The following is a 15,438-nucleotide window of genomic DNA, read 5'->3' on the forward strand; positions in this document are numbered from 1 at the left end:
ATTTGAAAATTGTGGTGACGGCGGGGTCTGTTTACATACGTCCCCCAAACAAAAGAAATATCCCGAAGAGAGATTTCTCATGCCTGGCGCCCGAAGTAGGAAAGCGTCTTTGATCCATCCTTAATCAGACGAACTTTCTAGGTACATATCAGTCAGAACATCTATGTTAAGAGATAGTAACAAGTAACATGTTTCCACCTCATCTACAAAAAACAAATCTATAACCAGGATGTATACATGTACATAAAATCATATAGCTTGATTAAATCGCATTACAATAATGAATAAAGTATGACAATAATGACCAAGATAAAAATAACCATAGTTGAATATAATCGTAATTCATCATCAAAATAATACAAAGTATGGTTAAGCTTAACGTCACATATATATACAAAGTCAAGGCATGCTTATAAGTTCACAAAATATCTCTTCATTCTAAGTGGCGAGGTTAGCTTCATGGGTTCGAAGTCATTCGGTTTCTTCCTGAAGTTTTCCAGAGTGAATCACCAAATACAAGATTTATATTAGCACATGATAACGCACATTTCTACTTTATTACATTTTACACAATTCACATTTTCAATTTCACTAACTTTCACAATTCCTTTATAAGGTATAAGGAATACACAACTTTTTCACGGCTGCAGCTTAATTATTTATCCATCATCGGCATCCATGGATAGAGGATCGGCGCGGATAGCAAGGCGACTTCTCGCGGAGCGTCTCCTGCGTTCCTCTGTTGCGGAGACATCGCGGCCTTCTCTTCCAGGTATTTACGTGCCAGCTCTGGGTCCGGTCTATAGTATTCGGTCCAGGGAGATTCTTCATTTTTCTCCTCTCCAAGTAATCGTTGTGCTAGTTTGGTCGAAATTGTCCCCGTGTTACTGGTCAATTTGCGAGTTTCGAGTCTTCCGCTCCGTCGGAGTTTCTCTTGGATCCTGTCTTTCGGGATTGGTTCAAATTCAACAATGTCACTAGAGGTCGATTTCTCTGGATTCACACAACAAAATACAGTCTCTTTGGAAGAACCTTTCTTATCTCCGTCACTATCCCTTTTTCGACAACCTGTCCAGCAACCACCATAGCATATACCACCCCACTTTTTAATAGTTTTGCGTTTCTTAATACAACGTCCTATCGTTATTGTTCCTGCCAAAGTTAAATACACATAAAACCAGGGGCTTCCCACCCAAGACGAGGATTTCATTGGTTGCAAATTAATTACTGACAATTCCTCCATAAGAGAATTTATAGGAAAACTTTAATATCTTTAGTCTTAATAAATTAAACCATGAAAACCTGAGCAACTTTGTCCCATAGTCAAGATGTCGATCGCAAAATTTGATTTTTTTTACCAATAATCTTAAATCACTTACAAAAAATAGTTTTTTAATTAGTCGCTGTTTCATATATTTCGAGTATGTTTAATCTCTTAAAATGCGCATATACATACAAATAACCGAGGTGCCGAGTCCGTGTTTGCTAGTCGGCGTATCTCAATACATGTTTAATGTCACAGGGGGTCGTGCTGTCATACCTTTATAAAAGCGTGCAATATATACAAAGCTAAGCTTATTCAAGAATATTTACATCTACACTCGGTTTCGAGTGACACCCTCCCTCCTAACGCTCGTGGAGGTGATTTCTCCTCTAATGATTATCATAACCATATCAGAGTATGGCTCTGTATCACTCAAATAATGGCTGTATATGTTCAAGATTGCTGTCAATGTGACTCTTCCAAACTTTATTTTGATATAAAGTTCACTAGGGGGCGTCAATCTCAGTTCCAATAACTCAGATTCTGACATCTGAAAATAAAGGATACTTTATCTACCCTAATACTAACTGTTTTAAGACAACTAAACAATCCTCGTTAAATTTTTGTTTATTAGATTTACGGGGTTTAGGAATTGGTTTGAAGCCTAGGCCTACTTTAGGGGCTATTTCATCTATTTCCATCTTATTTTCATCTAAGGATACATTTAGGTTATTTAAGGGTATTTCATAGTCTTGACCACTATTTTCATCACATTGATTTGACTCATGGGTCTCATCCGATTCTGAATGATCTTCTTAGCTCTTATACGTCTTTGAAGTTCTGCTAGGGGAATATCCTCTTCGTCTGAGGATCCTTCTCTTTCCCATTGTTTGGACTGTATAGCTCTTTCCAGTGGTTCTGGTTCCATGTCTTCATTTTCTGACGACGATTCAATTTCTGGTGGCACCACATATTTAGTGTTTCTTAGAGTTCTTCCACCATCTTCAGCAGTTTGTGAAAAGGGCCAGTGCGAAATGTCTGCCAGTCTTAATTCTCGTACTTGGCATTTGGTGGTTAATCAAGTCAATTGATCTCTCACCACAAAACTAACTGGTCCTTTCTGCTCTATGATTCGATAATATGGTAGCCACTTTTTATCTAACTTATTTTGTCTTCTGCTGTTCTGAAGGTAGACAGGGTCACCTACCTGAAGATTTTCGTCTTTGCTTTTCTTATCGGCCTGCGCTTTCTGTTTCTTCTTGGCTTCCTTCATATTACGATGTACTAGCAGGGAAGCTTTATGTTGTTCTTGTAGGGCGATCTTGTGTTTATCTTCTCCCACATATCTCCTTCGAGGTTTCATGAACGTATCAAGAGGTAAAACGACATCTCTGTTGTACATAAGGTAATATGGGGAAAATTTTTAGGAATCGTTAGGATAGAAACGAATGGCTGACAACGTCTAATTAAGATGAATATCCCATGTTTTAGCATTGTCTGTTATTTTCTTTGCCATCACGTCATAAAGAGTTCTATGAAATTGTCCTACTTTGCCATTACCTTGAAGGCTGTAATAAGACGTGGTTGATATTCAGTTCTTTCAAGGTTTCTTCCACTTTCTTGTTCACATTTTCTGTTCCGTTGTCCTTGAGGATTTGAAGAGGACAGCCATATCTCGGATATATTTCTTCTAAGATAAGATGTACTATGTTGTCAGCTGACTTATCAGGAACGAGAAAAGCTTCTGGCCACCCAGAGTAAATGTCAATAAAAAGAAACTATCTATTTGTTCCCGACAAGGATGTTGGATATGGTCCTGATAGATCAAGTCCTACTTTAGCCATTGGAAAAGGTGGTATGTCTGTCTCTTGAAATGGAGGTTGATTTTTCTTATTGCTCCTCGTTTGGCATACTACACATCCTTCTATATAGGAATATAACCTTTGGTATAAATTTGGTATGTAGTACTTTTGTCTGTTTACGTCATATGTTAAGTCCGTCATGATACTGCTGCACTACTATAAGTTCTAACTCACGTGGTACAGACAGGCGAAGTCTTGGGCCTTCTGAATCACCATCTGCAAGTAGTACATTAAATCATCAATTTCCAGAAACTTCTTTTCTTCGGTTGCCGTTGCTGTCCCTTTATTTAACCGATTCTTCAGTTTCGTGATCTGCTCATCGTGTTGTTGACTTTCTTTGATGTTGATCTCTGCTGGTAGATCAATAAAGGGTTTGACCAATTCGTCGTGTTGCTTAACTTCACATCTGGCCGATCTCTTAGGTGAAAAGGCATTTGAGTTAAGAACGTTCACTTCAAAGAAATTCTCCTTAACATCTGGTTCATCATGCTCTGATTGTTCTTCCTCTTCACACTCGAAGTTGACTGTCGGTAATCTGGATAAGAGATCTGCACAGCAGTTAAATCTTCCTTCTATGTACTCTACCTTACAGTTATATCCTACAATACTTTATGCTCATAGTTGAATTTTCTTATTTTGCATTGGAGATTCTAAGATATACTTGAGCAGCTTATGGTCTGTTCTTATTGTAAACTGAGCACCGTGTAAATAATGGTCTAACATCTGAAAGGCGTAATTGATTGCAATTTCTTGAGTTTTACTCAGTTTGTGGGATAAGTAATATCTTGGCTTATCTTCTCCCTCCTCGGTCTTTTGAGTAAGGCACGCTCCAATACAATTGTCGCTGGCATCGGTGTACAGGATGTACGGCTTATTAATATCTGTATATGCTAGTAAAGGCATTACCGTTAAACTTTTTTTAATAAAGTCAAACGCTTTTTGGCAACATGGTGTCCATTTAAACCTTGCATATTTTCTGGTTAAGTCAATCAATGGTTCTGCAATTTAGAGAAGTTCGGTATGAATCTCCTGTAATAACTACACATACCTATAAAGTCACGAATTTCTCGGACTGTAGTGGGCGCTGTTAACTTTCTTATGGCTTCGACTTTCTTTGGATCAGGTGTAACATCATGTTCGTTAATGATGAAACCAAGATATTCAGTCTGTTCCTTGAAGAAACCTCATTTCTTTAGCTTCATTTTAGTCCATGCCTTCTAAGACGATTGAAAAACGTCTTGAATATGACAAAGCTGATCTTCCGGTGTCTCTGAGAATATAAGAATGTCATCCAGGTATGCGATAGCGAACTCTTCTTGCCCTTGAAGAACTATGTCCATCAGCTCCTAAAAGACTGCCGGTGCATTACTCTACCCAAATGGCATCCGGTTGAATTGGAATAGTCCTTTGTGACATGCAAAGGCCGTTTTTTCTTTGCTTGAATCTTTTAATTTCACTTGCCAATATCCACTCTTTAAGTCTAGTGCAGTGAGATATTTTACCTTACATAGTAAACATAGGATGTCTTCAATCAACGGTAGCGGGAATGATACTGGTTTCCCTATCTTATTCAAGCTTCTAAAGTCAACGCACATCCGGTCTTATCCGTCCTTTTTCTTCACCACTACTAAGGGAAATGACCAAGGCGATTGTGATCTCTCATTAATCTTTGCGTCTATCATATCCAGTATGGCCTTGTCAATTAGCTGTCTTTTATTTAGGGGTACACGGTAGGGTCTGTTCTTTATTGGGTGGTGATCTCCAGTTTCTATCTTCATTTTAACAGTATCAGTCGCTCCAATATCACTGTCTTTCTTTGCAAATAAATCATTCTTTTTGCTCACAAGTCTTTTGTTTGAGTGTTCAAATCTTTTAGGTACATCAAATTCTTATTTTGTGTCTTGAGTAGTCTGTATTTCTGAGATTTCCTTCTGTTTTAATGCGGTAATACGTCCTACTATGTATCCTCTTGGAATTTTATAATTTTTGTTAGTTTGGTTAACGAAGAGCATTGGAACTTTCTTATCTTTTCGAACAATACAGACGGCGTCTTTTAAATATAGTCCTGGGTCTTCCATAATGCAGTTATTGTCTATGCTGTTTACTTCAACCAAGTCACTTTTTTCCAGAGGAAAATCTATTTTTCCATAGAATACAGTCACCGTGTTTGGTCTCATAATAAGTCTCTTATGTGTTCTTACATTAGTTGAGATGTGTAAATCTTCTTTAAGTTCCGCGTATACTTTGCCATCAATACGCATGAGTCCAGGATCAAAGTATAAACGAATATTGTCTTTCTTGAGCCAATCACGACCGAGAATCATGTTTCGGTTGAGTCCTTTTGTCACATAAAGTTTGTGGTCTAAAGTAAATCCTGAAATCTTAAAGGAAATATTTACATACCCTATCGCAATTAAAGAATTGCCATTTGCTGCTTGTAAAGAGGGAATGTCATTATTAAACAACTTGGGGCGGGGAAATAGATTATCATACATTTTCTTACTAATTAGTTAACGGCTGCACCTCTATCTACCAAAGCTCTAAATTTATTTTTTCCTACTTTTAATAAACAGCTACTGGGGTTGTTAGTAAAATTAATTTCATATTTAGGTCTTTTTTAAAGTTCTTTCTTCGGGCTTCAATGAAGGAAGAACGTCTTAGTTTTCCTGTTGTTGTTTGTCAAAATAAGAGCGAGATTTGAAATTTTGAGACGATCCCCTATTTACTTGGTCGCTAGATTCATATGTTCGGCCTTGACGATTTGATGGTCTGCCCCGATTTTGCTGCGCTTTTTGATACATATGCGAGTTCCAACAATCTGCACGCACATGACCTACTTTGCCACAATTCCAACATTCCACAGGTGAACAGGATTTCTGCTCTATATTATGGACGTGTTTGTTTTGACTGAGTCGTTTATTCATTTGAGGACGGGACCTGACTTGGGGTTTATTTTGAGTACAGAGTCGAGCCTTTGACCCGTCTGTTTGCATTTAAAATACCTACTATTACGCGCATGGTCAATTGCCATTGGCTCTACATGCCTTGTTTCTATTGAGGTAAGGTTATCTGGTCTATCCTTTAATAAGGGAAGAGTAGTATCAAAATGTGAAAGAGTTCGTCTGTTGTCTTTACTTTGTACAATTTCTGTCTTATTTGACCCTCTTATCGCTAGCCTCTGTCTCAGATTTTTTTCTCGTATTGCTATTTGAATTGCGGATTCTAAAACTTTAGGCTTTTCTCGCAAAATTTTCATTTTGAGGTAGTCGAATGTCAACACGTCACAAAAGATATCTACTAACTGTTGTTGTACCAAAGGATCTTTTAGTCTGTCATTACTGTAGGCGTCTACTACGATTTGCAATAGTCTCTCGGCGAACAACTGAACATTTTCATTTGAATTTTGTCGAGTCCTATGCATTCATGCTAACGCGTGTTGGGGATCTGTTATTTCTGCAAATCTATTTTTAAGGGATTCCTTAAAATCGTTCCAAGATGGGATTTCTTCAGACGCATCTGTTTCATCTAAATACCTTTTAATATAATCCCCAACTGAACCCTTACTCGTTATGTATGCAAGCATGGGGATCTCGTGACCTTGTTTCCCTGACATAGCACTGTACTTTTCAATTTCTTTTATCCGCTGTTTAGATTTTTTAGCATCCCTCTCAAAAGGAGTTATCACAGAAGATAGGGGCACTCAGAGTGCGGCTGTTATAGCTTTAACTTGACCAATGAAAACAATTTTATCATCCTGAACTGGGACTCGGTGTCGAGGTTCACGAGTTTCATACGGCCTAGTATCATGATATATTTCAAAAGTATTTTGTTTAATCTGTTCTTTTTCTGAGGACGTTTGACCAGTTTCTTGTCCTTTATTTTCTTTGTTCTGACCCAACCCCGCGAATTGTTTTTCTAATTGCTCCATTTGATTTTGAAATTCTTTTTTATTAAACCCATCACCTGTCATTATATTGGTTGCTTAGACAAAGTTGTTTACTTCGAGATAGCTATTCATAAGAGACATATAGAAATGCTTCTTACCTTATTCTGTTTTGAACTTCACTCAGTCCTGGTCACTGGCACCAAGAAAGTTCATGTAAGCCTTCAAACTGTGTTATCTAATGGAGATGATACTCAAACTACGAAGTCCAGTACTTCTTTGACCAATAGTTTATTAACAAACGTGATCGTACAGTTAGAATTACATCAACTAAAAGCAGCCCAAATCAAGAGTCTGCTCAACCTCATTTCACATGGGTATATATAAGATTTTACTTATGATGGACAGTTCTGACTAGTTCGACCCATTTACGACGATCATGAGTGAACATTTAGTGTTCAAAATTAAGATTAATATTTTATTTCTAAATAAAGTAACAAAACTGCCAATCAAAGAGTGCGGATGCAGGATTTGAGTCTCCGAGTCCTGAGTCTCGGAGTCACCCACCTATGTATGAGGCATCACTTACTCATAATACGTTCATTCATACATGGCTCAAAAGGTTACAAAGGTTATTATATAGAATACACAATACAGATAGAGTACCAAAGCTATCGTTTCAGACACAGAATCGCCGAATACTAATATGACACTTGTTTTTAAACTCTCAATTTGGATATAATTATGCCCGTATTATGCACCTGGTTTCATAACATCATTTAGGAATACTACACATTGCTACACGAGTTACAGAGTTCATTCTGTTAATTATCATTAACACTATTCAGTGCGCAGCACCTAGATACACATAAGTATCATAGTGATTATTATGTTATACTAGCAATTCAAGGTCATAGCATGGCTATCTGTTTATACGATGCATGGGATGTTGTTATAAATTCAAGTCAGCTTTAACAAGGTATGATGAACATAACGTCAACAAAACACCGAGCGACAGGTAGACAGGTTAACAAAATGATAAGTGAAATAAATATACGGAGCGTCTACAACGGTACATTACCAAAGCGGGTTTCTTTGAAGACATTGTACAGACCCTGAAACGTGCAACTACCCCAGTTGCACGGTTCGTTTCGGTACGCTTTTTGAACGGTACGGTTCGCTTTGTGAACGTTACGGTTCGTTTTGTGAACGGTACGATTCGCTTTGTGAACGGTACGGTTCGCTTCTTGCACGGTACGCTTTGCTAAAAATAGCTGCACGCTATTTAGCTGACGTTTTACAAATGCTGGTTAATCTGTTTATATTTCATTACCCTTTTTGCTCACATACTTGTTGTAAACAGGACACGAAAAAATACCGGTTAATCAACAAATGAATGTTAAAAGTGATAAATATATTAAGAATTTATCTAGTAACAACAAATATGACAGCGAGGGAAAGACTCTGATCGCCAGTACATGAGTTATAATCATGAAGTCGGAAGGAATCTATTGTTGAATGGTTTCAAATAGGAACTCTCTTTTAAAAAAGGATTGAAGAAAACATAAAACTAAAACGTTTTAATTCGATAATTGTCTTTTAGCTATGTAGGAGGAGCCAAGTAGCACGCGGCACATGATGTGATCTGTACTGTTATGCTTAAATTGATTGACAGGCGAAGCACGTGGAGTCCTGAAATAAAATCCCGCTTAAAAGACCAACTATAAAAACCTAAAGCGAAATAATAAAGTTCAGTGATAAAACTTTAATTTAAGTATTAAAATTAACACACAAGTTAGAAATCGGCGATGCAAGTTTAGTCGAAAACGAAATAAATGATTAAGGTCTAAGAAAGGAATTAAATTAAAACATTTTTGTTACGGTTTTGATAAAAATAACAGCGTTAAATCTTAGTATATGTAATTTAATCCCATATAAGAAAAATCTAGCAAAATATTGAACTTATCTGAACAGTGATAATCTCTGTCCGTATTCATCGAAAGACATTAGTCAATTAGCCGCATATGGAAGTTGCGCGCTTATTGCACGTTACGGTTCGTTTTGTGAACGGTACTGTTTGCTTTGTGAACGGTACGGTTCGTTTTGTTAACGATTCGATTCGCTTTGTGAACGGTACGTTTCGTTTTGTGAACGGTACGGTTCGTTTCTTGCACGGAACGGTACGGTTCGTTTTAGAGGTGTAGTAGCACGTTTCATGGTCTGTAAGAACTAATTTCCTGTGTTCTATTGTAAGACAAGGAAATAATGCCACATATTCAATATATCTTAGCCCGACGGCTAAATTCATAAAGAAAAAAATTGATAAACAGACAATGAGTCATACACAAGGTAAAGAGTACGTGTAGAGTAGGATCAAATTCAGTAATTCAACAAACTTAGAGGAGCCCCTGTCATTTTAAATGGTCTATTTTTTTGTGTGCCCCCCCCCCTCCCTCCCTCGATCATAATTACAGACAGTCTTCTCTTCTCCAGGAAAAATACAAGATCATTAGCACAGTATATATTATAACATTTGTGATGGCAAAGAGTAGTTTGTATGTCACTGGGTCCTTAAGTATTTGAGGTCTATAAAATCTGTTATGAAGGATTTCCTGATTTACTACTAATATTACTTATATTAGACTAAACCAGTGGCACGCATTTATGTAATTCAAAACGCAAGCAACTCAAATGGGAATAAAATGATGAGTATCAAATTTCCAAAAAAAAAGAATCAAAGCAATAAATAATCATTCTCATAACACAGATCCATAAAGGAAAAAAATATGAGCCTTTAACAATTGTTCTTACTATAGCGCAATCCGTCCTTCTAAGGGATTAACAAATGAAGGGAAGTATGATTTGTACTTATATAACTTAATGGTGCCTATATGGAATTGGTTTTTTAAGTCTTTCCACCTTTCAGGTGAAAGACCTCTTGTTTTCTTTATGTTTTTAGGTCTTTCCACCTTTCAGGTGAAAGACCTTTTGCAATTCTTATGTTTTTTATTTAGGTCTTTCCACCTTCCAGGTGAAAGACCTTTTGATTCCTTTAGGTGTTTCCACCATTCAGGTGAAAGACCTTTTGTATTTCTTATGGGTTTTTTTATTAGGTCTTTCCACCTTTCATGTGAAAGACCTTTTGTTTTCTTTATGTTTTTTATTCTTATTATTTTTCTCTATTTTCCAAGGGACAGCTTTTTATATTATCAGACATATTAAACAATTTTTCCTTCATGTAATTGACCATTTAAAGTTATGGTACCAAATTACCCTTTTCCTGATAACCCCCAGAACTTGCCCTTGTTTACGAGAAGCGTGTTATCGCTACCCCTCTGAAACCATAAGGGATAGAAACTTGGAACTTTTACCAATGTCTTCAGTACACTTAGAGGGTTCCTTAATCTATCATACCGAAAGGATTTGAGGCCCCCTTCTAGTAGTTATTGTCCCTGAAAGTATTTAAATTTCTATAAAATCACTTCCAACTTTTTTTATTATTTGTCACAGAGACTTCGGACCACTTGGGATGGAAGTGTCGTCCTTGGCCGATCAAAATGACATAAAGATCAAAGGTCAAGGTCATTTGGAAATATCTTAATTAATGAGTTTTTAGATCTCTTTTGTTTAGGGTGGTAGAGAAAAACTTTTCCATGGATGTAATAGGACTTCTTAAGACATTTTGAAATATAGCCCCTTGAATCCTTCCTTTAAATGATTACAGAGTTATTGCCCTTTTTTACGAAAAGCTTGTGATCGCTACCCTTCTGAAACCATAAGAGATAGAAACTTGGAACTTTTACCAATGTCTTCAGTACACTTAGAGGGTTCCTTAATATATCATACCGAAAGGATTTGAGGCCCCCTTCTAGTAGTTATTGCCCCTGAAAATATTTAAATTTCTATAAAATCACTTCCAACTTTTTTATTATTTGTCACAGAGACTTAGGACCACTTGGGATGGAAGCGTCGTCCTTGGCCAATCAACATGACATCAAGGTCAAAGGTCAAGGTCATTTGGAAATATCTTAATTAATGAGTTTTTAGATCTCTTGTTGAGGGTGGTGGAAAAAAACTTTTTCATGGATATAGTGGGACATCTTAAGACATCCAAAATATAACCCTTTGACCCTTACCATGTAACAATTATAAAGTAATTGCCCCTAATGTACACAATGCTTGTTATCGCTACTTCTTATTAAGCATTAGAGATAGAGACTTGAAACTTTTACTAATGTATTCAGTACACTTGGACGCTCCTTCAATGTTTCCATACCGACAGGGTCTAAAGTCCCTTTCTAGCAGTTATTGCCCTTGAAAGTTTCGACATTCAATAAAAACACAAATAACTTTAGAATCAAAAATCATAGATACATCGGATCACTTGGTATTGAAGCGTCTACCTTGTCAGATCAAAATGACATAAAGGTCAAAGGTCAAGGTCAAGCAATAAAAAATTGGAAACTTAATCGTTTGACACTTTATTATGAAGAAACACAGAAAAAATACTTTATTCTATTAAAGTAATCCTATTTCAAACATAAACAACAATGAGGTGGAAAGACCTCTAATTGTTCGAGAACAATTAGTCTACTAGTTATGTTTTTTATTCATTGTTTTTTCTATTTAGCTCGGGGTGACTTTTTTGTTATTAGGGTTATCCAAACGTTTTAAACTTTATGTATATGGCCATTAAAAGTTATGGTACTTATTGACCATGTGTCAAAAAACTCCCAGAACTTATAAAGTTATTGCCCTTGTGTACGAAAAGATTGCCACTCCTCTAAAACCATAAGAGATAGAGACTTGGATCTTTTACCAATGTGTTTAGAACACTTAGAGGGTTCTTCAATCTATTCATACCGAAAGGATCTGAGGCCCCCTTCTAACAGTTATTGCCCCTGAAAGTATTTAAATTTCCATTAAATCACTTTCAACTTTTTATTATTTATCATAGAGACTTCGGACCACTTGGGATGGAAGCGTCTTCCTTGGCCGATCGAAATGACATAAAGATCAAAGGTCCAGGTCATTTGGAAATCTCTTAATTAATGAGTTTTTAGATCTCTTTTGTTTAGGGTGGTAGAGAAAAACTTTTTCATGGATGTAATAGGACATCTTAAGACATTTTGAAATATAGCCCCTTGACTCCTTCCTTTAAATGATTACAGAGTTATTGCCCCTTTTGTACAAAATGCTTGTTATCCCTACTCCTCTGAAACAATAAGATATAGACTTGGAACTTTTACGAATGTCTTCAGTACACTTAGAGGGTTCTTCAATTTATTCATACCGAAAGGATCTGAGGCCCCCTTCTAGCAATTATTACCCCTGAAAGTATTTAAATTGCCATTAAGCACTTTCAACTATTTTATTATTTATCGTAGATACTTCGGACCACTTTGGATGGAAAGTGTCTACCATGGCCAAAAAAAAGACATACAGGTCGAAAGTCAAGGTGATTTAGAAATTGTTAATTAATAAGTTTTTATATTTTTCTTTTGTTTAGGGTGGTACAGAAAAACTTTTTTCACTGATGTAGTAGGACTGCCCCTATTGTACAAAATGCTTGTTATCGCTACTTCTCATAAACCGTTAGAGGCAGAGACTTGAAACTTTTACTAATGTATTCAGTACATTTAGGGGCTCCTTCAGTCTATCATACAGAAAGGGCCTGATGCCCCCTTCTAGCAGTTATTGCCCCTGAAAGTTTCTTAATTTCGTTAAAAACACTTACAACTTTTTAATATTACATCGTAGGGCTATCGGACTACTTTAAATTAAAATGTTGACCTTCAAAGTCAATATGACATAAAGGTCAAAGGCCAAGGTAAAAATTAAAAATAAAAATAAAATAAAATTTGCATGTTTAAGTTTTTGACTTTTTTTAATGTAACGCAAAGAAAACGTTTTATTAATTATATTGAAACATAACATACAAAAATAATGCGGTGGAAAGACCTCTAATTATTCGAGAACAATTAGTCTACTAGTTTTACATTTGTTCTTTGTATAAGAAAATTATTTCGGTTTTAAAATGGCTAACGTGGCCGATGCATAAAACCGAAAACATATGCTATATGTACAGATCTCATCTTCTCCTGAAGTGTTTTTCATTCACATTTGACACATAAGACGACATCGGAAATCACAATCAACATTTTGCCTTAAAATCATAAGGCGATATCGGAAATCAGTTTCAGTTTATTTATTCTTTAAGCCAAATGGCTCATCAGATTCAAAGAATACATAATATATACAATATAAGATATGATATGTAGCAATACACGTACTAAATACATCAAAGTATTATCTATTTCTCTATTACAAACACATTTCTAAGTGTTTCTGCTTTCTGTAGATAATTTCCTAGATAACTTCATTCAGTAGTATTTTCAGTTGATAATAACTATAACAGTTTAAACATACTTGATTTAAACCTGTAGTATTTTTTGATATACAATCACAATCACCTTTTTTACTTAAAATCATTGTAGCATTCAAATCTCTTTGTTAGAGGGACACAATGTCTTATTAAAATGTCATTTAAAAACTAGTATATTCTTTAACAAATATGTGTACTGCTTTCGAACGCTCGTACGAAAAGTTCACACTAGACTATTTTTGTGTCCAATTACAAAATTCGGTCGGCATACGACACAGTGTGTTCTGAATTCTCAATATTGAATAACACTTAAATCCGTTTGTTACTTGTTTTTGCTGGTTAAAAACTTCAATTATGTAAGAGAACTCATTTTTTGCAGGTTTACGTCAAGTAACTTTTTTCATAGTGCAATGATCAATTGATACCTTAATAGTCCCGTAAAATTCTACTGTCATTGTTTAATAGCTGAGAATAATGTACTTAGGCAAAAACCTTAAGTTACCATTACACATACAAGATTGTAAAAATTTGATGTCCGATTCTAGCCTCATACACTTCAATATTTTCAACAAAAATCACTTAATAGATTAGTACTACAGTAAAACTCGGTTATAGCGTAGTCCCAGGGACCAATGGAATAACTTCGTTATATCCGTAATTTGTTATATCCGTATAACGAATTCGTTATAATATTTATAGCGAATTCGCTATATACATGTTTTCTTTCACCAGACTGTATCTTTTGCTAACTGATGCCTAAATTAAAAATACACTACTTTGATACCTTTAATAAACGGATTGAGAATTGAGAAACATTCATGAAAATAATTCATTCAAACTATTATGTTAAATGGTAGTGCAAACTTTTTTTAACAGTAAAGAAATTCGTTATAAAGGTGTTAAATTTCGTTAGTATTCACCTTAACGGGACTCAAAATCGGTTCGCTATATCCGTAAATTCGTTATATCCGAATTCGTTATAACCATAAAATTTTGCAAAGATTTGTTAAGCATTTTACCGGGGACACGAAAACATTTCGCTATATCCGAGAATTCGCTATATCCGTGTTCGCACTAGACGAGTTTTGCTGTAAATAGAATTATGGAAAACGTATACATTATTGATAATCAATTTTAATTTCATTCTTAGTGAAGAAACCATTAATCAGACAATTATCTGCACCTGAGTCGATAATGGGACATGTGCCTTCTAAATCAACACAAGCTAATACCCCTGTTAATGTGATTGGTTACAAAATTGAAGAGGGAAAAGTGATAAGGTGTTTAGCAAACAAACATAATTTCAGGAAATGTGTAATTTTTATTTATTTACATTAATCTATGTTAGTATTGAATATGAGTGCATGTCCATATGAATCCGCAACACTCTGTGCACGTAACAGTACAGACCCTATTGTAGAATGTTTAAAACACTTTTTGAAACCAAAATTGCTAGTATTATATAGAGTTGTCCAAATGCATCCCTTTACGTAGTATATTGGCGTTTTTACAGTGTCATAGGCAACAGGAAAGGAGACTAGATATCATTAAATCAATGAAGCAGTGAATCGTTTTCATACAGAGAGAGAGAGAGAATGGAATAAGAGAGAAAACAAGATGGGAAGAAAATAGAGAACTAGTGTTGGTTTATGTAATCATCGAAACTAAAACTCAGATACGATACTTACAACGAATTTAATTGCAAATATTAACTCATCTTGCGTTACATGTAAGAAGTATTGGGGCCAAGCTCGTGTGTTTTACAGACAGATTTAAGTTGTATGTTGTTTTTCATTTTTCATTTATGATAACAAATCTTGATATACATTTTTTATCTAATTTGGTATATTTTCTAACCATGTTTTCATTCTTAAAACACTTAATAGATTAAAAAAAAGGAAATAAAGATAAACGGAAATTGTTACACTGCCTCATAACTATGTTTTTGCACTTAAGATAAACTTTGACAATTATTTACTTGCATGCATTTAGAACCATTTGGATAATTTTTCAGCATTGTTATCATTTTAAATTTGTCAAATTC

The 15,438-nt window shown here is 35.5% G+C and overlaps 1 protein-coding gene across 1 annotated transcript; it reads right to left on the bottom strand.

The window, feature by feature from the left end:
- Positions 1–655: 655 nt before the first annotated feature.
- On the bottom strand, positions 656–1,965 carry LOC128183721 (uncharacterized). The gene is made up of 2 exons (XM_052852839.1): positions 1,905–1,965; positions 656–1,068 (listed from the first exon to the last, which is right to left on the bottom strand). Exons 1-2 carry the CDS (start codon positions 1,963–1,965, stop codon positions 656–658), a joined length of 474 nt encoding a protein of 157 aa, XP_052708799.1.
- Positions 1,966–15,438: the final 13,473 nt, after the last annotated feature.

This window comes from Crassostrea angulata, chromosome 5, assembly GCF_025612915.1.
Source record: "Crassostrea angulata isolate pt1a10 chromosome 5, ASM2561291v2, whole genome shotgun sequence".
In the NCBI taxonomy this organism is placed as follows: domain Eukaryota; kingdom Metazoa; phylum Mollusca; class Bivalvia; order Ostreida; family Ostreidae; genus Magallana; species Magallana angulata.

What these genes read in the sequence shown, in the direction of transcription:
- LOC128183721 (XM_052852839.1), bottom strand. Translation starts at nt 1,965, where the DNA reads ATGGAAATAGATGAAATAGCCCCTAAAGTAGGCCTAGGCTTCAAACCA. An exon ending in CAAACCAATTCCTAAACCCC is followed by an intron (nt 1,069 to 1,904) that starts GTAAATCTAATA and finishes GTTGCTGGACAG; the next exon opens with GTTGTCGAAAAAGGGATAGT.